Source organism: Sorghum bicolor, chromosome 1, assembly GCF_000003195.3.
Source record: "Sorghum bicolor cultivar BTx623 chromosome 1, Sorghum_bicolor_NCBIv3, whole genome shotgun sequence".
Lineage (NCBI taxonomy): Eukaryota > Viridiplantae > Streptophyta > Magnoliopsida > Poales > Poaceae > Sorghum > Sorghum bicolor.
This window is the reverse complement of record NC_012870.2, coordinates 18,157,330-18,179,687: the sequence shown is the minus strand read 5'-3', so window position 1 is coordinate 18,179,687 and position 22,358 is coordinate 18,157,330. Positions and strand designations below refer to the sequence as shown.

At 51.1% G+C, this 22,358-nt stretch overlaps 3 protein-coding genes and 1 long non-coding RNA gene across 5 annotated transcripts; 3 read left to right on the top strand and 1 right to left on the bottom strand.

Moving 5' to 3' along the window:
• LOC8065192 (low-temperature-induced 65 kDa protein) lies at positions 6,553-9,408 on the top strand. The gene is made up of 6 exons (XM_021459371.1): positions 6,553-6,772; positions 6,874-7,194; positions 7,310-7,438; positions 7,540-7,716; positions 7,814-8,899; positions 8,978-9,408. Exons 1-6 carry the CDS (start codon positions 6,703-6,705, stop codon positions 9,067-9,069), a joined length of 1,875 nt encoding a protein of 624 aa, XP_021315046.1. The 5' UTR covers positions 6,553-6,702; the 3' UTR covers positions 9,070-9,408.
• Positions 11,994-13,995, top strand: LOC8067072 (pentatricopeptide repeat-containing protein At3g60050). Of its 2 annotated transcripts, XM_021451894.1 has the most exons (2): positions 11,994-13,189; positions 13,286-13,995. In XM_021451894.1, exons 1-2 carry the CDS (start codon positions 12,202-12,204, stop codon positions 13,714-13,716), a joined length of 1,419 nt encoding a protein of 472 aa, XP_021307569.1. In that variant the 5' UTR covers positions 11,994-12,201; the 3' UTR covers positions 13,717-13,995. The 2 variants fall into 2 exon arrangements, with proteins under 2 accessions (XP_021307569.1, XP_002466973.1); XM_002466928.2 differs by having other exon boundaries at positions 11,994-13,995.
• On the bottom strand, positions 14,627-16,089 carry LOC8067071 (heavy metal-associated isoprenylated plant protein 39). The gene is made up of 3 exons (XM_002464361.2): positions 15,875-16,089; positions 15,700-15,781; positions 14,627-15,023 (listed from the first exon to the last, which is right to left on the bottom strand). Exons 1-3 carry the CDS (start codon positions 15,881-15,883, stop codon positions 14,794-14,796), a joined length of 321 nt encoding a protein of 106 aa, XP_002464406.1. The 5' UTR covers positions 15,884-16,089; the 3' UTR covers positions 14,627-14,793.
• LOC110432993 lies at positions 19,158-19,620 on the top strand. Its single transcript, XR_002450348.1, has 2 exons — positions 19,158-19,370; positions 19,500-19,620. It is a non-coding gene; the product is annotated as an uncharacterized LOC110432993 (long non-coding RNA).

Below are 22,358 nucleotides of genomic sequence, written 5' to 3'. Positions count from 1 at the left end.
CCCCACATCATTGTGGATGATGAGGACAGCGCCCCTCGTGAGGGTTCAGCCCCGGTGGGTCCTCAAGAAGGGGAGGAGGCATTGGGGGTTGGATTCGAGGCGCCACCTCATCCGGTAGTGCCAGAGGCTCTGGCCGAGCCCGCCCCAGCGTCCGGGGCGGGAACCGGTGCCTTGGTGGAGGCGTCGCAGGTTGAGACCGCCGTGGTGTCCCCCGCGCCGTCGGCAGGCGAGGCGAGGGTCGGACCGGCGGCCCCTGGCGCCGCGGGAGGCCCCCTAGGAGTTCCGAGCTCCCAGAAAAAGTCTGCTCCTCGGGCGAGGTATGTATAGGATTTCTGATTCCTCTGCTAATTTTTTGTTTTTCTCTTTCTTCTAACCTAGAGTTATTCCCCCAGCCGTAAGCAAAAGGCGCCTTCAGTGGCGCTGGCCCCCCTGAAGGCCGTGAAGAGGGGGGCTCATTCGACTCCTGGGTCGGCTAGGCCCGCGTCGCCGCCGCCGCCGGGCTACGAGGAGAAAGGGCGCCACCAGGGGCAGGACACGGGGGCGCCGAAGCCCCAAGGACCGGAGGGATGCTGACCTGGGAGGTGCGGCCCGGCCTGAACATGCTGAGGAAGGCCGAGCCATCGTGGCGTCCAGCGCGGCCCCCGAGGCCCCCGCGGCGGGAGAGGGAGATGCCGGATGGGGTAGGAGCCCCGTAATCTGGCCCAACCTCGGCGATGCCGAGGGGGGAGCCAGATTTGTTCTGGATGACCCGTCAGAGAATTACCTCTGGCAGGGTCTGGACGCATGTGGGCGCGCCGGTATCGAGGCCCTGAACCGAGCTTCTCAGCTCGTGGGCCGTGACATGTTTAACCTGGCTCAGGTATGATTTTTACCCGTGTTGTGAAGTAGTTTTGTCCTCACTTTGCGATACTAACTCCCTGTATGATCTCCGATCTTGAAGGCGCTCAAGGCCACCTCCCTGGAGAAGTCGGTATTTCTCCGTCGGGAAAGGGACGCTCGGGCGTCCTTTGAGAACGAGAGGGCTGCCAGGGAGGCGGCAGAGGGGGAGCTTGCGAGGGAGTGCGAGGTTTCTGCCGAGCTTCGGCAGAAGTGCTCGGCACTGGCCACCGAGGCTCGGGAGGCCCGGGACAAGGTCGCCCCCCTGGAGGAGAAGCTTGGGGCCCTTGCCCGGGAATCCGAGGCGCAGAAGGCGGCGGCTGAGGGGTACAAGGGTGAGGTTGCTCGGCATGAAGCTTTGCTCGCCGAAAAAGACCTCGCCTTGAATCAAGCTCAAACCAACCTAGCCAGGGCTCTGAGCCAGGTGGCCCGCTGGCATCAGAGCTCGGCGGAGCACGAGAAGCGTGCTGAGGGTAAGACTTGCGCCCTTTACCTTGGACTCCTTTATACTTTTGAATTAGCTTTTCCTGACTTCTTGTTTCTTGTTCTGTTTTTCAATCAGAATTGGAGAGGAAGGTGGTCGAGACAACCTCTGCTGCCGAAGACCTGCGGAAGTCCCTTGACGCCGAGGCTTCGGACCGCTCGGCTCTTGAGGCCGTGGTCACCTCGGCGTGCGAGGGGCTCGGGGTATCGGCGTCGGGGTCGTCGCTGCGGAGTCGGGTCGAAGCCCTTTACTCCCGTGCCGGGGAGAGGATGAGGGAGGCACTCCACGCCGGGGTGAAGAAAGCCCTGGCGGTGGTGTGCTCTCACTATGCCAGCATTGATTTGCCGGCAGTCTATGAGGGTTATGTTCTCCCGGATGATGAGACTGAGGCCCAGGAGGAGGTGCAGAGGCTTGAGGATGCCGCGGCTGCCCCCGGAGATGCCTTGGCCGCCTTCTTCGACGACGAGGTGGAGCTTCCGCCTGTTGGGGCTCGAGGACCTCCTTGATGAATCCGGCCTCCAGCAGCTTGTGGATCTCCTCCCCGATGGCCCGACGCTTCTCCTCGTCGAATCGGCGCAGGCGTTGTTTCACGGGTTTGGAGCCGGCTCGGATGTCCAAGGAGTGCTCGGCGACTTCCCTCGGTATTCCAGGCATGTCCGAGGGACTCCACGCAAATATGTCGGCGTTTGCGCGGAGAAAGTCGACGAGCACCACTTCCTATTTGGGGTCGAGGCTGGAGCTGATCCTCAACGCCTTGCCCTCAGAGGTTCCGGGGTCGAGGAAGACTAGCTTAGTTTCCTCCGCCGGTTCGAAGCTCCCGGCGTGACGTTTGGGGTCGGGGACGTCCTGGTCGCAGTCGCCGAGGCGGGTGAGGATGGCCAGAGACTCGGCCAGAGCCTCGGCCTGCTCGACGCACTCGACATCGCATTGGTAGGCGTGCTGACTGGTCGTGCTGACGGTGATGATGCCCTTTGGCCCTGGCATCTTGAGCTTGAGGTAGGTGTAGTTGGGGACGACCATGAACTTGGCGTAACATGGTCGTCCTAGGATCGCGTGGTAGGTCCCTGGGAACCCGACCACATCGAAAGTGAGGACCTCCCGTCTGAAGTTGTTGGGGGTCCCGAAGCAGACGGGTAGATCGATCTGTCCGAGGGGGTGGGCACGATGCCCCGGCACCACTCCGTGGAATGGTGCGGTGTCATTCCTCAGTCGGGACTTGCTGATCCCCATGAGGGCCAGAGTCTCGGCATAGAGGATGTTGAGGCCGCTGCCTCCATCCATCAGCACCTTAGTGAGATGGGTCTCGGCGATGATGGGGTCGACGATCAGAGGATAGCTCCCGGGATTGGGGATCCGATCCGGGTGATCCTGTCTGTCGAACGTGATCGCGCTCTCGGACCATTTGAGGTACGAGGGCGCGGCCATGCTGACTGCGCAAACTTCTCGGAGTTCATGCTTCCTCTGACTCGCAGTGAGGCGAGCCGCACATCCCCCGAAGATCAGAAGGCAGTTCTTGATCTTGGGGAAAGCCTCCCCCTCGGGGTCGTCGTCCTTGGGAGGCTCTTCGGCACTCTCCTTGGTGATGATGTCGGTATAGTACCGACGGAGGACGGTGCACTCCTCAAGGGTGTGCTTGGTTGGTCCCCTGTGATAGGGGCACGGCTTCTTCAACATTTCGTCGAAGAGATCGGGGCCAGCAGGAGCTCGCTTGGGGTTCTTGCGATCAGCCGCGGCGACTAGGTTGTCGTCCGGCTGACCCTGCTTCCCCTTGCGGCCCTTCTTCTTCTTCTTCTTAGGGTCGCGCGATCCTGAGGCCTCGGTGGCCTCAGCCTTCTGTTTCCCCTTGGCTGCGCCGTCGGAGAAAATGGCGCCGACCGCCTCTTCGCCTAAGGCAAAGTTGGTGGCGATGTCGAGCAGCTGGCTAGTGCTCGTGGGGGTCTTGCGTCCGAGCTCGTGTACCAACTCCTTGCAGGTGGTACCAGAAATGAAGGCTCCGATCACGTCGGAATCCGTGATGTTGGGGAGCTCGGTGCACTGTTTGGAGAATCGCCGAATGAAGTCACGGAGGGACTCATCGGGCTTCTGTCGGTAGCTCCTGAGGTCCCAGGAGTTCCCAGGGCGCACGTATGTGTCCTGGAAGTTCCCAACAAAGATCCTGACCAGGTCAGCCCAGTCGTGGATCATGCGCTCAGGGAGGTGCTCGAGCCATGCCCTGGCTGTATCGGCTAGATGGAGTGGGAGGTTGCGGATGATGAGCAGGTCATCATCCGCGCCGCCCAGCTGGCATGCTAGTTGGTAATCCGCCAGTCAGAGCTCAGGGTTCGTTTCCCCTGAGTACTTGGTGAGGTTGGCGGGCTGTCGGAATCGCGCTGGGAACTTGGCCCTGCGTATGGCCTCGCTGAAGACGCGGGGACCCGGGGGCTCTGGTGACGTGCTGCGGTCGTGATCGGGGTCGTATCTTCCGCCTCGGCGCGGTCGGTAGCGCCTCGACTCGGCCTCGTCCCTGTCGCGTCGCCTGGCCTCGAGGGTGGCCCGCACGTCCGCGTCAGCTCCGACGCGTTCGTGAACTGACGGGGCCCTGTTGCCCCCTTGTGGATTGGGGGGCGGCGGACCCTGTACGGTTGGTGCCTTGTTCGGAGGGGGTCGGTCCCCACGACGTCTTGTGCTATGGGATTGTGAGGCAGAACTTTCCGCGTTCTGCACCACAGCCTGCTCCAGGAGGCCACGCAGCCCCTGGCGCACTCTCCTTCCCTCAGGAGTCGAAGGCTCGGGCATCGCCCTGAGGAGGAGCGCGGCGGCCATCACATTCTGGCTGGCCGTGCTGAAGACTGGGGCGTCTCCCCCTTGGTCCTCGACAATGTGACAGTTGACGTCACGGGCGCGACGTCTGGCTTCACCTCCGTCTCCGCGGCCTGACGGCTCTCGGACCAGGGCCTCGCGGAGTTGGCGGAGGCGTGTGCGCTCTTCTTCGAGCCTGGCCTCCAGCTCATCGAGCTGTGCGAGGTCAGGACGGTGTACCCCAGCGGGGGCCGATGCTACCCCACGGGCTCCAAGATTGGTTCCGGGAGTTGGATTGGGAGGTGGAGTTGCGTTCTCTTGCCTAGAGGGCCCTGCGTCCCCCTGGGCGTTATGCGGCGTGCCTCCGACTTCTAAGTTGAAGCACTCTCGTGACGGGTCGTAGCTTCCGTCGTCGGAGTCGGAGTAGCCGAGACAATAGTTGCTGGCCTCCAAGAAGCGCATGAAGGTCTCCGGGTCGCCACACCCGGAGAAATCAGCGCCAGCCCACTCGTCGTCGCCTGAGGTAGGATCCTCCGGGTATGACGAGACGGGTGGTGTAGAGATGAGGTCTAGCGCAGACTTCAAGTGGTGACCTGGAAGTTCCGCGTACGCACTTAACGAAGTGCTCACGGAAGAGGCGTAGGTGGCGGCGGCATTTCTGAGCCCAAAAGGTAACTCGGGAGGTGCCGCTGCTTCTCCTTCATCCGTAGGTGGAGGAGGACGGGACGTTGAGGCCCCTTTGTCCCCCTTGTGGGGGACGGGCGCGGGCCGTGCCTTCCCCTTCGAACGGGGTGGGACGGGTGGCCGCGATGATCCTCTGTTGGTCCTGGGAGCGGAACTTGATGCCCCGCGAGCCCTTCCTCTAGCGCCTGTCGGGCCGGAGGAGCGGGCGACCTGGTGAGGAATATGCGGGGGGAAGACCGGACGGATCCTGGCCTCAGTGGTGGGGTCGGAGATCCTAGATCTCTGACGCCCCCGCCGAGCGCCCCCCGCACGGTGTCCCGAACGGCTCCCACGCACTGACTGTGGTGGGATCGGCTTGGGAGCAGGCTCGACATCGCCACGTGGCGGAAGGAGGACCATGTCGTAGCCGGAACCGAGGGACATGAACTCCAAACTTCCAAACGTCATGATGGTGCCGCGGCGGAGCGGGTGAAATCCGTCTCCCATCCAAACCTTCCCAGTAGGGATAGGTGAATGTCACGCAGAAGGCCCCTACCTGGCGCGCTAACTGTCGGCGTCTAGACTCGTGGTCTAGGCACCAACAAGTATAAGTCTGCGTGACTACCCAAATTTGGATGGTGATGCAAGTGAGACACAGAGAGTTTATACTGGTTCGGGCCAAGAATGCCCTACGTCCAGTGTGGCTGTAGATTCTGTATAACCTTGCACCCAATGGTGCTTGTAGTAGGGGATACAAGCCGGTTGCGAGAGAGGGCTAAGTCCCAGGTCTCGGCTTAGTGGTGGACAGAGTGGTGATCGCTACTCTGTGAAAGAGTGTTGTGTGCGTGTGGATCTTCTGAACTCCTCACTCCTAGCTATGAGTCTTGGCTCTCTTTTTATAGCCTCAAGGGGAGACAAAGATTTACATGAGTTGATTCCCCTGGGTGGAATGGTGAAACCACAGTCCCGACCCTGTTGGCGCTGGTCCATCTCGTCCTTGAGGGATGGTTGACGGCATGGCTGTTCCGGTAGAGGGTTACCGAGCCCTGTAGGGGTCGCGGGGGTCGGATCGCCAGCACTGCTTCACATCTCGTCAATAGTGGGAAAGGACCCCAAATAGTGGTGCTGATTTACCTCTCCCATTCCCTTTCTACTGTGCGGCAGTACGCTGCAGTGAAAGAGGTAAGGGCACATAGTGAAAAAGGTGATGCTGCAGTGTCCAGGGTGGTTGGAATAGTTGTCGCCTTGCCCTGCTGCGGTATGGAAGCCATCGCGTCTGTCATGTCGTAGGTACGGGCGACGTGCGGTGGAAGTCTTGCTGTCCAGGCGGAGTGGGGTTCGGTGCCCGAGCCTGGACGGGGTCGGGCGAGTCAGAACTTGCGTCCGAGGTCCTGAGAGGTCGGGCGAGTCGGAACTTGCGTTCGAGGCCCTGAAGGTTATGGTTGGTATGTTTTTTTTGCGTTTTTTATTGCTCTGGTTTGGAAAGGATAGACGCGGCACGGCGGGGTTGCATGCCCCCGCGTCCCAAACCCCGCCACCTGACGGGCCACGCGATCTCATCAAGCGTGATATTTTTTTTTTTTTGACAAGAGTCAAGCGTGATCATTCATTCTTTCCATATAGGCAAGCCTTCCAGTCGCTTCTCCCTGCCCCAACCCAAGCACGGCAGGTCGGCAGTTCCTGCACTCGCCACGCGTCCGCCCTCCCTCCCGCGCCATAACCACGTGTGCGTCGAGCTGGCCCTCGCCCTCCCCGGCCCGCTCCTATTATATCCTCGTCCAGCCCCCTCACCGCCGCACCAATTCTCGGCTTTCGCCATTGCCAGAAACAGCAGCTCTGTCATCTTCGATCGCGAGCTGCACCAGTTCGATCGGTCAAAGGTCGCGTCGACGTCGACGACGATGGACGCTCCGGCCATGCTTACGCGCAAGCACGTCCCCGAGGACATCGGCCACCGGAACACCGGCGAAGGTGAGTTACCCCCGACCCCGCCGGCCACCGAGCCGATCTCTGCACTATACTATATCTTACCTTTACTCTGGCTGTGATGCCGCGCGCGTGCGTGCGTGCAGTGGAGGACGACGGAGCCGGGGGCCAGGCCCAGCTGCACCGAGACGAGAAGCAGCACAAGCCGGTGCTGAAGAAGGTGAAGGAGAAGGTGAAGAAGATCAAGAACACCCTCGCCGGCCACGGCCACGGCCACGACGGTGACCACGGCGGCGGCGACGAGCGCATGGGGGACGCGGACGACGCTGGCAGCGACAGCAGCGAGGAGGCGGAGGAGGACGCGGTGGAGAGGGAGGCCGCGCTGGAGAAAGGCGGCTACATGGAGGACGTCGAGGACAAGCCCGTCGTCATGGAGTCCGACGACCCCGAGGCGCACCGCGCGCCAAGTAAGTGCAAGCTCCTACCTGTTCACCGGCACCGGCGCACCGCATGCTAGGCTGATTTGGCTACATGTGTTCCAAGTCCTGTGTGTACTTACGCGTCCGCGCGACCCGTTTGCAGCGTACGGGTCGGAGAGGGCACCGGCCGTGCAGGACCTCGTCGCCAAGTACGATCAGCCGGCGACCACACCGGCCGTCGAGGACAAGCCCGTCGTCATGGAGTCCGACCCCGAGGTGCACGGCGCGCCGAGTATGTACTCCTCTACCTGTTCACCACGTTCTAGGCTGATTTGGTTACACATGTTCTAACACTCGTGTGCTTGCGTGTCTCCGCGACCCGTCCGTATGCAGTCTACGAGTCGGCGAGGGCACCGGACCTCGTCGCCAAGTACGATCAGCCGGCGAGGACACCGGCCGTGCAGGAGGTGGAGGGCGACGGCGCCGCACCTAGGGTGCGCCTCGGTGATATCGGCGGCCCCGTCGTCGAGGATCCTGCCGCGCCGCGCTCCACGACGCCAGCCGCGCGAGGTATGGCACACGATGAACAACGCCACCCGATCATGTCTTTTTGGCACTCTGCTCGTGTCGCGCTGGCACTTGACACGTTTATTTTTTTTCGTTCCAGAGGGTGAGGACATAGGCACGACGCCCGTGGTGCAGCAGTTTGAGACGATGAGCTTGTCCGACGACCCGGCGCACGTGGGCGCGGGCAAGAAGGGCGCAAAAGCAGAGGAGTGGAAAGACAAGGCCGCGGACACGGTGGGCGGCGCGGCCGGCGGCGCTGCTAGCTACACGGACAGGCTCAAGAACGCGGCCGCCGGCACGACGGAGTACGGCAAGAAGCTAGCGAGCACGGTGTACGAGAAGGTCGCCGGCGTCGGCACTGCTGTGGGCGTGGGGAAGCGCGACGACGAACAACGCGCGGCGTCAGTGCCAGCGTCGAACACCGCCGGCGCGGAGGAGTGGAGAGACGCCCCCGAGGCCACGGACACGGACGCAACGAGGGGCGCGGGGTACACGGACAAGATCAAGTCGGCGGCCGCGGGCACCACTGGGTACGGCAAGCAGCTGGCGTCCACCGTGTACGACAAGGTCGCCGGCGTGGGCACCGCCGTCGCGCCCAACCTCCGTCCGCAGGAGGGCTCGCCCACGGCGGAAGGCGCACACAGCGAGGCAATGCCGGCGTCGGACACCGGCGCTGAGGAGTGGAAGGACGCCCCAGCTGCCACGGATCACGCGACCAACACCGCGTCGGGTCCGGCAGCGGGGGCGGGGCAGGCGGGGTACACGGACAAGATCAAGTCCGCGGCTGCAGGCACCACGGAGTACGGCAAGCAGCTGGCCAGCACCGTGTACGAGAAGGTCGCCGGCGTCGGTACCGCCGTGGCGGGCAAGGTCAAGTCGGCCGGCACGGCGACGCCCGGGGTCGGCGCGCAGCAGGACACGACGGCCACCCCCGGCGCCGGCGGGCAGGACAAGGGTGTCACCGTCACGGGGTACATCGCCGAGAAGCTCCGTCCGGGCGACGAGGACCGCGCGCTCAGCGAGGCGATCTCCGGCGCCGTGCAGCGGCGCAAGGAGGACGTCGGGGGCACGGTAGCGCAGCGCGTGCCGGCGCCCGGCCAAGTGATCACCAAGGCGCGCGAGGCCGTCACGTCGCTCACCGGCGGCAACCGGGTCTCCGAGACCGTGCAGTCAACCACAGCCACAGGTACTTTTTTTTTTTGTTGTTGACAGAATGATCTCGCCATTAGCAAAGCTGACGAGAGACGGGCTCTTTGGGTTGCAGGGGAAGACGTGAAGGAAGGCTACGCGGCGGAGGCGCCTGTGATCCGCGGGGAGGAGATCGGCGGCGCGAAGCTGAACACGAATACCATGTGATGAAGTGCGGCTCATGGACAGCACGGCGGCTCGGTGTGAACAGTGTGATTATTGTGGCAGGTTTGTGTACACGTGAATGGTGTGGTTTGCCCTGTGGACTGGAGTCGAAGCTGGAATAAGCGTGCTGCTTTGTGTTCACCGTGGCGCGCTCTGGTTTTACATCTTGTGTGATTGTGTATCCACATTTCCGCAGGTTGTATATGTTTGTATGTATGTAATATGTGTATGTGTATGTGTATGTGTATGTGTATGTGTATGTGTATGTGTATGTGTATGTTGAAAAATATGTTCTGTTTTTGTTGCGTTGGTACAGTCTCACTTGTCGCGTGCTGCATCTAAATGTTCTGTTTTTACGGTGCTGGCAAATAAGAGCAATCTATTTAGATAGATTAATCTGAATGGATGAATTTATGAATGGGTAGTGTCTAGCTTTGAATTTTAATGAACTTATTTTGGTGCTTATTGCTAACCCTATTACTTACACATTAGTCGGCGTTGAGCGTCTGTACATGGTAGCACACGGGGTACGATGTTTGTACAGGTAGAATTAAAGTGATACGAGACGATATGTTCATACCTTCGTTCTACGTTATGATACATTTATTTTACAAAGTAATATGTCTAGATACACAATAAAATAAATGAACTAAAAAAATGAACTAAAAAATCAAAGTGCCTTATAATTCAAAACGGTCGGAGTATGATGTAATTACATAGCACTCTTGTTGTCACCAAAGTCACTTGATCAATAAACGTATACCAGTTATAATAGATAACGAGAACGTGCTATGTGCAGGTATAGATGGCCATACAACCAGCAGCACAACGGTCTCGTATGAAGCCCGTATTTTTAGTCTAGCACGAGCACGTCCCGGCCCAGAGTAACAAGTTGTGTCTGGGCCATTGCTCAGCACGATGGACAGCATGTCACGGTCCGCTGAAATATATTTGGCCCGACAAGACCCTACTCAATAGAAAACTATACCTATCTTTCTAACTCTATTCTTAGACTCTATTTAGATTGAAGATGAAAATTTTTTTGTGTCACATCGGATGTGTCGGAAGAATGTCGGGAAGGATTTTTAAAAACTAATAAAAAAACAAATTACATAGCTCGTCAGGAAACTGCAAGACAAATCTATTAAGTATAATTAATCTATCATTAGCACATGTGGGTTACTTAGCACTTAAGGCTAATTATGAAGTAATTAGGTTTAAAAAATTCGTATCGCGATTTTCAACCAAACTGTGTAATTTTTTTTTATCTATATTTAATATTTCATGTATGTGTCCAAAGATTTGATGGGATAGATGAAAATTTTTTGAGGGCCTTATCCGCGTTCATTCGATTCCTATCGCGATCCGCCGCGCCGCTTTCCCTTTCCTCTCTACGACTCCTCCCTTCCCAACTCCTCAGTGCACGCCGCTGCTGCTTCCTCGTTCCCTCTGCCTCGTGACGTCGCGCGGCGCTACCTCCTCGCTCGTAGCGTTGGGCGTTGCCATTGATGACCGAGGGTGGATGCCGACGCCCCCTCTCTCCTCGAGCGACGCTGCTGGGAATCGGCCTTAGGCCTTGTTTAGTTCACCCAAACAACTAAAAAAATTTCAAAATTTTCCGTCACATCAAATCTTACGATACATGCATAAAACACTAATATAGATGAAAATAAAAACTAATTGCACAGTTTATATGTAAATCACGAGATGAATCTTTTAAGCCTAGTTACTCCATAATTGGACAATGTTTGTCAAATAAAAATGAAAATGCTACACTCCCGAAAACCAAAAAGTTTTCGAAACTAAACAAGACCTTAGTCGCCACGAGAATGAGGACGCTGACCCCGAGCTCGCCCTGACTACAGATTCGGTGGTCAAGGGCCCCAACGACAAGCTCACTGGTGACCACTGCCATGACCACTGCCATCACTGGTTGCTCGCGCTTCCTCTCCTTCCCCTCTCTTTGTTTGCGTGAGCTTTGTCATAGGCCCCAGGCTGGCTTGGCACGCTGGACAGGTCATGCTTCTCAAACTAGCCTGGCCTGAAAAACTGCCCAACAAACTACTCCCTCCGTCCCAATATATCCGTCGTTGGAGGATTTACAGTATACCTGAATTGTAGTTCATGCACAACCGCCACCTTGGCACGACCCAGGAGACACGACATACCATATCCGTCTGACCCCTATTAGGTCGTGCCAGGCATGGGCCCATGCCGTGTGGGGCTGGGCTAGCCCAATAACTATCTATATGTATTGGCGGGTGCGTGCACCCACTACGGTCCTGACCATGTCTCATTTGACGCTCTATGTAGTTCAAACGATCAAACTTGACTAATTATAATTGAATAAAGAAAGCTTATTCTAGTAAATATGCGTCATAATAAGTTTATCAATATTTTAATAATTTCAAGCTCGGCACCAGCCATAATAGAGCATGGTTTTAGATAAAAAGAACTAATACTAGTTTTCAAAGGCTGATGGGGATTTTAAAAACATATAGGCCTTGTTTAGTTCATCCAAAAACCAAAAAAATTTTCAAGATTTTTCATATTGAATCTTGCGGCATATGCATAGAGTATTAAATATAGATGAAAAACAAAAACTACTTGCACAGTTTGCCTATAAATCGTGAAATGAATCTTTTAAGCCTAGTTAATTTATGATTGAACAATATTTGTCAAATTAAACCAAATGCTATTGTATCAAAATTAAAAAACATTTTGAATCTAAACAAGGCCATAGTTTGTTTACTGATTAGGGAGAAAAACTGAACGACCGTTATAATTGAAGGACATAAATTGGACTTTTTGAACTACAGAAAGATCGGGTCGTCACTAATCTGCGGATGTTTCAAAGGCATGAGTAGGCCAGATTGAGGCCCAACAGCAACATGTGTCATATACTCATATCCATAGAAGCCCAATAAGCAGGTAACAAAGATTCTGCCCTGGCAAGAGTTCATTTCGTGGCGGAACAACGCACGGCGGCAGCAGGCAGCAGGCAGCAGGCAGCTAAGACTCCTTTCCCTTAGCGCCGGCGAGCCGCCGTGCCGCCCCACCCTTCGAACCATAGCTCGGCGCCATCACCTTCCCGCGTAGCCACTCACACGCCATGTGCTTGAGCGCGCGTACTCTATGATCCCGGGCGCTCAACTACCTCCGCTCCGAGCAGCCCGGGCGATCTCGGCCCGGCTCTGCCCGTCGCGGCGTCTCTGCAGCGACGGTTCCAGAAACGGCGGTGAGAGTTTTACAGACACTGTAAAGTGCAATGGTGACGGAGTCCGTGAGGGAGGGGAGGAGGTGGCAGGCCTGAACGCCGGCCGCTTCCCACGGGAAGTACTCCTCCGGCTGCCGCCGCCCCAAGGCCAGCCGGGGAGCGATGACGATGACGGCGAAACCTTTTCCTCTGGTCACAATTCCAGGAGGCGGTTCTTTGAAGATGTGAGGCTGGAGGCGGACATGATCTTTAGGATACTGCTGCAGGATGGCCCGGGGTTCAGCGCCCGCCAGGCGCTCGATGAAATGCGCCCAAAGGTGTCCCTTGAGCTGGTGAGGGAGGTGCTGTTCAGGATTGTTGTGTCCGTGGACTGTGTGAACCGTGAGAGGTACCCGAAGCTGGCGTATAAGTTCTTCATATGGGCGGGCCAGCAGGAGGGGTATCAACACGGCACAAGCATGTACAACCTCGTCATGAAGGTTTTCGCCGAGTGTGGGGAGGTGAAGGCAATGTGGCGGCTGTTTGAGGAGATGATGGACAAGGGGCTGCCTGTCTCTTCCCGGACGTTCCACCTCTTGATATGTGCATCTGGAAAGGCTGGGTTGAGGCGGAGGCTGGTGGAGGGGTTCATCAAGTCGAGTACTTTCAACTACCGCCCATTCAGAAATGCGTTCAATGCAATATTGCACACACTTCTGACCATAGAGCAGTACTCGCTGATTGAGTGGGTTCACGAGAAAATGATCCTTGAGGGGTACTCACCTGATGTCTTGACATACAATGTGGTGATGCGTGCAAAGTATATGCTCGGGAAGTTGGATCAATTCCATCGGTTACTTGATGAGATGGGAAGAGATGGGCTTACGCCGGACCTCCATACTTACAATCTGTTGCTTCATGTGCTTGGTAAGGGAGACAAACCCCTCGCAGCTCTCAATTTGTTGAACTATATGAGTGATGTTGGGTGTGTGCCAAATGTGCTCCATTTCACAAATTTGATAGATGGTCTTGGTCGTGCTGGCAACCTAGAAGCTTGCAAGTATTTCTTTGATGAGATGATCAAGAAAGGGTGTGACCCAGATGTTGTCTGCTATACGGTTATGATCTCAAGCTATGTGGCAGCTGGGGAATTTGAGGAAGCCCAGAGGTTTTTTGATGATATGCTGCTGAGAGGGCAGCTTCCAAATGTGTACACATACAATTCAATGATACGGGGGCTTTGCACAGTAGGGGAGTTTGATAAAGCATTCGCTATGCTGAAGGACATGGACTCACATGGATGCACACCAAACTTCTCTGTGTACAGTAGTCTAGTAAGTAGACTGCGGAGTGCTGGGAAGGATACTCAAGCCAATAATGTCATTAAGTACATGACAGATAAGGGTCATTATCTTCATCTGCTGTCAAGGTTTGGAGGGTTTAGAAGATGCTGAGATGAGATGCTCCATAGTTAGATGCAAAGGTTCATTTCTTTTGGCTGTTTGCATTTCTGACAGATGGATTATGAAGGATTATCCTATGGAAGTAGTTACACTATAATTTTTATGCTTGATGTAGCACATGTCCTGTGGGATTCTTTGTTTGTTGATGAAGTACAGAAAAGAAGTGTTGTATGCTGTTCTTGTTTGAGATAGGGTGGTGGACACTAGTCATGAGTAATCAATGAATCTTGATTCCCTGGTCCTCTGATCTGATAGAATGAAAAAGATTTATATTGCTCCCTCAACTAGATATGCTCAAGAATTCATACCTAGATAGTTACATGACCTGTTACTGTTAGCAACATCGCTGCAGTAACTTGTGCCTTTCCTGGTATGGGTTCTGCACAGAAAGTCATTTCTGCCAACCCTAGCATAGGATTTGTTGATTACATGTTAGAAATTAGACAAGCCTGTAAAATGCATCGTGGATTATCTTTAAGCACTAAGAGGTGGAAGTCTATGCATTATTGGCCCTTTCCACTGCTGTTTAAGATATTGGCAGCATCTGATCACTTGACTGCTTTATTGGTACTCATACCTGTTATAAAGGTTACCTTTTCTTTAAGTGATAGTGATAGGTGCAACATGGCAGTTTAAGTATATTAATTATTATTCATGTAGATTTCAAGGTTTGCAGTGTCCAGTCCTCCGTTGCTTCAAGGAGTATACATATGATTCATTTTTTTAGATACAGGTCTGCCAGGATATTTGAATTTCCTGATAAATGTTAGTTAGATTGAGCATCTAGCCATCTACTCTCTGTTTTCTACCTTAATTGAAAGGCAGAGCTCCTTTCACTTTGCTGCAAAAAGAAGGGAACATCTAATTACTTATGGACATAAGTTGGTTATTGGAGAGTGTAGATGCTTAAAGCAATGCACAGATTGTACTTTTATTTTTAACTAATATGTACTCTGTAGTATAAATTTTACATAATAAGTCCACATAGCAACATCAGTCCAAAGTCAAAGCTATTGCAACTGAAGATAGGTGAGGCCATGTGATGATATTATAGGTTTTATAGGTTTATCACTTCTTCTCTTCTTTCTTCTCTTCTTTCTTCTCCTCTTTCTTCTCTTCTTTCTTTTCCTCCTTTTTCTCCTCTTTCTTTTCTTCCTTCTTTTCTTCTTTTGCAGGTCCAACAGACACAATGTCAATCTTCCCAATCTTCTTTAACTTCTTGGCAATCGCCACTGCGTCCATCTCGCCTATGATGGTCATCTTGTTCTCCTTCAGATCTGCTGCAATGGAGTCAATACCTGCGCACAAAAAGAATGTATGTATCATCAAATTTTCTTGCTGAAACATTGTTCCTTCTTCTTGTTCAGCGCTTTATAGAAGTATATTTACTTTCCATTTTATGTGTTGTACTACTGTTAAGATATGGTCTGAAGAAAAACCAGACTGAGAACGAAGATTATAACTACTTACTGCTAACAAGTAAATAGACATGTTGCTAAGTTTTCTTCAGTCTACATGTTTTTCAAATATTTATGTACTGGATTTGAAAACCTCAGTTCTTTTTGAGAAACATATACCAACGCCTTGTATGACTGTTCACCTGCACCAAAGCATATATAACAACTTTCATGCATAAAAAAGAGTCCTTCCGACCACACACAGATGTCCTGAGTTGTCCTTATCTTTGTGTTTGATAAGCGAACTCCACCTAATATGATTTATCCTCTCGACCTTCTGTCTTAAACTCATCCTAATCATTCAAGTGTGTGCCTTAAAGATTGAACGGTGGGCAAACAATGAAACAAACAATATGCTAGTTTGTGCAAATATCATATCCAATGCCTATATGCTAGTTTGTGCAAATACCATCTATGCCTTCTTTTGCAGAACATATTTTCCAACCTCAATAGCAAACCAATCCATCATCCAGAAAACAGGAAGACAGTCAACCAGAGGGTGCGTGCAAAGTGTTACCGTAAATGTCGGCAACAGCTTCGATGGCCTTCTGCTTGATCTTGTCATCTGTCATGGTTGGAACCCTGAGCACCACCTTTTGCTGCGGACCGATCAAGCGACACAGAGCTATGAGCAATCGAAGGAACTGAACTACTGAATGAAGAACCAAATCAGGAGGGAGAATTCTGCATACCTGAGCCATCTCAAAGCTTTGGACAAAGGAGTGGAGGAGAGGAGGGGAAAGGCAGAAGCTATGCTTGAGAATGCCCTGCGATGGGTATGTATGTTCATACAAGGAGAAGAAACCAAAGCTAATGCTGCTGGTGGATTCCTTTATATAAAGGCGCGACTGCACTTGGCCGTCTGTTCTTGGTGCTGAGTAGTCGGGTAGGCCGAGGGGTTGTCTTGGCTGGCACTGCAGGCTGAGGAGGAGGTGAGGCTGTCCATTTCGCCAACCCACAGTTTTATGTCTTTTTTGTTTGTTTTCTTATATTTTTTTTGAAGGAAACAATATATTGGTGCGTTCGCGTACGTGCGGCCAGCCTGATTCAGTGCTGACGCGCGATGAGTCAGGCTCGTATGACTTTTGTGTTGACAAAGTGACTAGTAATCCCTCCTTGATACCACTCTTTCGCTTGGAGGAACTATGCCTTTTTTTTTTAATTCTGTTTGGGCACCTGTTGTGAAGCCTCTCGTTCTGAATTCAGTCTGAATGAATTTGCGTTCTTGCAGGCGCTGTGTGTACACAAGCTGTGAAGGACTGAGCTGAACGCCCCGCGACAAGCCGACGCCAACCGACCACGCCACCGAACGCAGAAAAGACGTGGGTCTTTATTCTGGAACCAGAAAGTGTGGCTGGATGCATCATGCCAAGGCCTTTTTTAGTTCACAACAAATTTTGCAAAATTTTTCAGATTCCCCAGCACATCGAATATTTAGACGCATGCATAAAGTATTAAATATAGACGAAAATAAAAACTAATTGCACAGTTTGATTGGAATTAACGAGATGAATCTTTTAAGTCTAATTAGTTTATGATTAGACAATATTTGTCAAATACAAACGAAAGTGCTACAGTGTCGATTTTCTAAAAAATTTTCAAAACTAAACAAGGCCCAATTGGCAATTGCCAACACGCGGTCACGGTCGAAGGCGTCGGCGTCGACCTGACGGGGTGGTGACGGTGTGGGCGGTGGCACTACGCCTGGTACAGACGTACAGTGATACCATTCTTCTTTATCCGATTCCATTTTGAGAGAGTGATGTGACTTGGGGTCTCGCAGGCGCTAGATGATGATGCTTGACGCGGCAGCCAGCACAGGGCGAGAAAAATGGGCACTAGCGGGGTGGTTGTTCGCCGGTTGTTTGGCTCAAATCAAGAACTGCACGCGTGTGGCTAAAAATGTTCGGAACAGGAAACGGTTAAAATCCAGAGACTCCGCTTCCGGCCTTCTCGCAGAGCTAGCGCCTGACTGGGGTTTTGAGATGAGATCTCTTTGGAAAAATTTTATTTTAGTGACTTTTTTATGTCTTTAAGATTTGCAGATTATAATACATCTACATATAAATTTTTCGGAATATCCTCCGGGCTCCGGCCTTATTATTGTTTGGTTTGCAACAGGCCAGCAGCCATCAAGGTGTATGCACGCTGCACAATGCACAATTGGGCCGGGCTGGTGAACCCCGTATTGAGTCCAGCAAACTGGTCCAGAATTACAAAAGAAAACATCGACAAAATTTCGCCTCACCTACACGTTGGCCCGTGCGATTCCACTTCCGCGAAGGAAGGGTGCCGGTCCCGTACATGTCAGAAGGAAAGCACGCGATCATGCCCATCACGCTCCCACGCCAAGCACCTCTTCCACCTTTCTAAGACCAACTTCAGCTGAACCCTTAGTTAAGCCCCTATAGTTAAATATGGATGCCTAGACTAAAAATAGTATAGTACTCCAGCAAGCCTCTACTAAAGCTTCCAATTTGGGGTGGACACCCAAATATTCCCTGCAAACTCCATTTCTGTTGGCTCAACAGCCTAGCCCTCGTTCTACATGGTGTAGCCATTACCTTCTCACACCATACAGACGCAGCTTCGCCCACCTTCCTCCAGCGCTGATCTCCACTATCGCGCTCTCTCCCTCCACCTCCGACCTCCACCGTTGGGCCTCGCCGCCATCCCTTCTAGTGAGAGTGACCTCTCCTCGATGAGCGGGAGCAACCCTAGCCATGGTCATCGTGAGCGTCGAGCCTCCCCTTCTTGTGGCCACGCGGTAGCAAAATGTTTGACCCAATGACGAGTGGGTCTCACATGTCATTTTCTGTCAATTCGGATTTGGGGCCTTCATTTAGGTGGTACTGTTGGAGTGGAAGCAAAAATTTTGAAAACCCAAAAATACGGGGAGCACCCAAATAAAAAGTAAAGGCCTTGTTTTGGGGTTACTGCTGGAGTTGCTCTAAATCCCCTCACCCTCTCGCCTCCTAAACCGTAACAGACACAGTCCTTCCAAAAAAACTGTCGGTGACAATCTGGACGTGTCGCCGCCATCGGGACTTAACGTGCCGCTGCGGCCGAACGAGCCGTACGAGCTGCCACCTTGACGCTGTCGGGAGTTTCGCCGCCTCTACGAACTGCCCTACTGAGGCAGTCCCAATGGAAGAAACTATGTAGTTTCTATGACATAGGATGCCGCATCAGGAAACTGCTCCTTTCCAATCCATGATTTCTATAACTTCATTAACATAAATGATAACTTAAATGCAGTACCAAAAACAGATAGATCAACTGTGGCAACTATTTTTACAACTAACATATGTCGACAACATACAATTGCAAAGAACCATAAAAAATTGTCATCGATTTCCAATAGCTACCAACTAGCAAATCAACACGATGGCAAACACATATATAATGTTCCAGATGAATCATCGTACTGAATCAACCCGCAAACACACTTTCCAGAACTGTTGCATGCACTACAAATCACGTGAACTGAAGCCAAGCCGCAGGTCTCCAGATGTTAGGTCTCCTCTGTACTGAAGCCATCACATCACTGCAGAAAGCCATCACGTGAAAGGGAAAAGGGAGTGGAGCGCACACAGGATAAACGAAGGTGCGGGTGCGGGGAGAAGCCACGCGCTCGCAGGAGAAGCGGCCTGCCACCGCAGGCGCACTCGATCCCATCAATGCCGATAGAAACCGATGATTTCTCCCAGTGGTATTTTTGGCGTTTCCATCGGCCTCGTTGCGAGCATAGACCTGGTTTCCCAGGGTAGAAACGATTTCTTCAGTTTATACTCTCTCTCTTCATTAATTCTACTGCCACATCAGCAAAACAGTGAGTTGGCAATTTAATTAATAGAGATAGAAACTGCTCATTAATTACCCTGATGCCGCCGGATGCCCTGATGCCTCCATGAAACCCGGGGGCCACCTGCGTGCGAACCACAGGCGGGGCGATTCCCACGCTTCCCCGCGCGTCACATCGTCATCGCACACGCCAAACAGATGAGCCCCACAACCCCGACACGCGATCATCGGGACAAGCCAAACCTGAGCGCCGCTGCCTGCTCTTCCTGCTCCGTCATCCTCGCCGTGCGTGCCCGTGCGGCCTTGGCTCAGCCACGTCGTCTTCCTCGCCATGGACACCCTGACGTCGTCCTCGCCCTAAGCGCCCGCGCTGTCGTTCTCGCCGTGCGTGCTCATCCCTAGATCGTGGATCATGTTACAAATACTCATCAAATCGAACCACAAGAGTATATTTTAACATTGTGTTCGCAGTTGTTGCAACACCACCTGTGTGATATTTCTCTTCTTTTACAGTATGGGAGTTTTGCCATCAGGTGGTGGTTGAGAAAAACTCATGCGTGAGAGGATCCATAATAATCTTGAAGGTTCTGATATCTTTGGTTCTACATCGATAAAGTGTGTGTTTTTTTCTTTATTATGTGTCATATTGGAATTTCTCAACCTTGATTGATATGTCTTCTAGACGGGTTACCCTGATCCCTCACTGACGATACAGTTTTGTTATTTCTTTATTTTCTTTCTTTTTTGTCCTTATCTCCAACAACTTTATAGCAATACTAACAAATATGTTCGTGCGTTGCAATGGAAGAAAAACATCAAATGTATGTTATGTATCTATTTATAAAATTTAAAGTCTATAATTTATTTTATTGATAACCATAACATCTATGGTATTAGATAGTTAATATTTACAATAATATGTACCTCGGAGATATATTTATTTAATAATAAAACTAGAAATTAGTCAAACCTTATCTTACTCTAATATTATCTCTTAATATACCTTAGTATTATATTAAAACATGAGAAGTTTGTTGCTAGCTTTTTTTAATTAGGATTCCTATGAAATATGATATATTAGTTAAATGTATGTAGATTATGAACACATGAGCTTATGAAGTGTTCATATAACATAACAACACATCATGCAAAGGTAGTGAAAGCATCATCAAGCATAAATTTAGATAAATTAGTAAATCAACGAGATATGCAGGAATGATACTAAAACTTTTACCATAAATCAAGCATCACATTAAATAGGTTACCATAAAATTTTCATAATAATTGGAGCAGATAACTACAATTTCAATTTTGCACTAAAAAGCATAGGCAAGCATCTCCAGCAAAAAAATATACTAAAATTTATGATATTTTTGTTTATTGTATGAATCTACATATGTGGAGCTAAGCAAAATTTGTTTTATAATTTTTAAATTTTTCTATGAATTACTACGTATTTATCAATTTTCAACCGCTCGCAAGCATCTCCAGTAAACAAATGTACTAAAATTTGTAATATTTTTTATTTTCCTGCATGGATCTACATATGTGGAGCTGAACAAAATTTGTTTTATAATTTTTAGATTTTTCTATGAATTACTACGCATTTATCAATTTTAACCAATTTAAAGAATAAAAGAAAAGTAAACTAATAGGACAAACATTTTGTACCTAGGCTCCTGTACTTTTTTTATTGTCAACATGTTTTGATATGTATAGAAGATTTTGCATTAGAAACCGTAAAAAAAATTCTATTTTGTTTTCCTCTTCCACCAGTTCCGGAACTCGGTCGGAGACGGGGACACTCGGCGAAGGCGGACAGATTTTTGGTGGATTGAAATTTTCATGATTAAATATTAAGAATATATATATATATATACACACACGGTAGCGCTATTCTACACCTTATATGTAGAATATTATTCTACACCACAAGTTAAAACTAAGTAGAAAAATATATATATATATGACGCGTTTTTTACACGCGTGAGAGAGAGAGGTATATTTTTTAAGAAAAGATTGTTTACGTGAATGAAAGAGAAAAAAACAAACGGTACTGCTAGCGCCCGGACGTCCGATCCGGGCGCTAGTGACCGGACGCTGGTCCTTTGTACACGTCTCCGCTCATCCTTTACATGGACAAGAAAAAAGTAGAGATGCGAATCCGATTTCGCCCACCCCTGTATGAAGAAGAAAGAAAACCGACTCTTTTCTCCGCTCGCCACTACAAGGACACACCCCTGCCGCCCACGTGCACGGATCCGCCCGTCCTCAACCTCGCCAACCCTGAGCACCTCCGCCGCCCCTATACGAAGAAGAAAGGAAACCAACCCTTTCCCCACGCTCGTCACGCCAGGGACATGCCACTGCCCCCCACACGTACAGATCTGCCTGTCCTTAACCTCGCCTACAACAAAAAACATCTAATACAACAAATGGAAAATAAAATGCTGCAACAACAACAAAAAACTGCTGCTACAAACCAAAAAAAAGCTATTGAAACATCAAAATAACATCTAATGCAACAACCAAAAGGTATGAACTACAACATAAAAAATGTCTACTACAACATTAAAAAACATCCGCTGCAACATCGAAAAAATAACGTTGCAAAAACAGCAACATGTCAAGCATCACTAGCACAACACTAGCAAAGGTCTGTTGCAAACAAAAATACCATTGCAATATTCCTAAATCTTCTGTTGCAACAACGAAAAAATGCTATTTCAACATTGAAAAAACATGATGTTGCAACAAAAAAAAATATGCTGCAACAACGAAAAAAAAGATTGCTGCTACAAGCAAAAAAAGCTATTGCAACATCAAAATAACATCTAATGCAAGAACCAAAAAATATGCTCTGCAACATAAAAAAATATCCACTGCAACATTAAAAATCATTTGCTGCAACATCGAAGAAAATGATGTTGCAACAACGGCAACATCTAAAGCATCACTAGCACAACATCAGAAATCTTCTATTACAAAATTAAAAAAAAAGAGTTAAACACCAAAAGCTTACTGAAATCTTAGCCACCATCAAACAGGAGAGGAGAAGGAAGGAGGAGCAACAGGAAGAGGATGGGGAAGGAGGAGGAGGGCTCAAATCTAGATCTAGAGAAGGAAGAAGGCACCGGATCTAAATCCCTCTGCCACCTACCTCGTCGGAGCCGCCGTCGTCATCCTCGTCTCTGGTGGGGTACGTGGAGAGCACGGTGACACGAGGAAAGAAGGGGAAATTAGGACGACGAGGTTGTTGGAGAGCGCGGTGGCATGAGGGAAGAAGGGGGAAGGCAGCGCAGGCGGCGAGGTTCTGTTCCCGAGCTTACTAGTGCACGGGCACGGTGACTCTCCGTTCTAGCAACCAGCAAA

Coding starts and splice junctions, on each gene's coding strand:
- LOC8065192 (XM_021459371.1), top strand. CDS start 6,703: ATGGACGCTCCGGCCATGCTTACGCGCAAGCACGTCCCCGAGGACATC. Junction 6,773..6,873: donor CCACCGGAACACCGGCGAAG/GTGAGTTACCCC, acceptor GCGTGCGTGCAG/TGGAGGACGACGGAGCCGGG. Junction 7,717..7,813: donor CACGACGCCAGCCGCGCGAG/GTATGGCACACG, acceptor TTTTCGTTCCAG/AGGGTGAGGACATAGGCACG.
- LOC8067072 (XM_002466928.2), top strand. CDS start 12,202: ATGATCCCGGGCGCTCAACTACCTCCGCTCCGAGCAGCCCGGGCGATC.
- LOC8067071 (XM_002464361.2), bottom strand. Junction 15,024..15,699: donor AGCTGTTGCCGACATTTACG/GTAACACTTTGC, acceptor TTTTGTGCGCAG/GTATTGACTCCATTGCAGCA.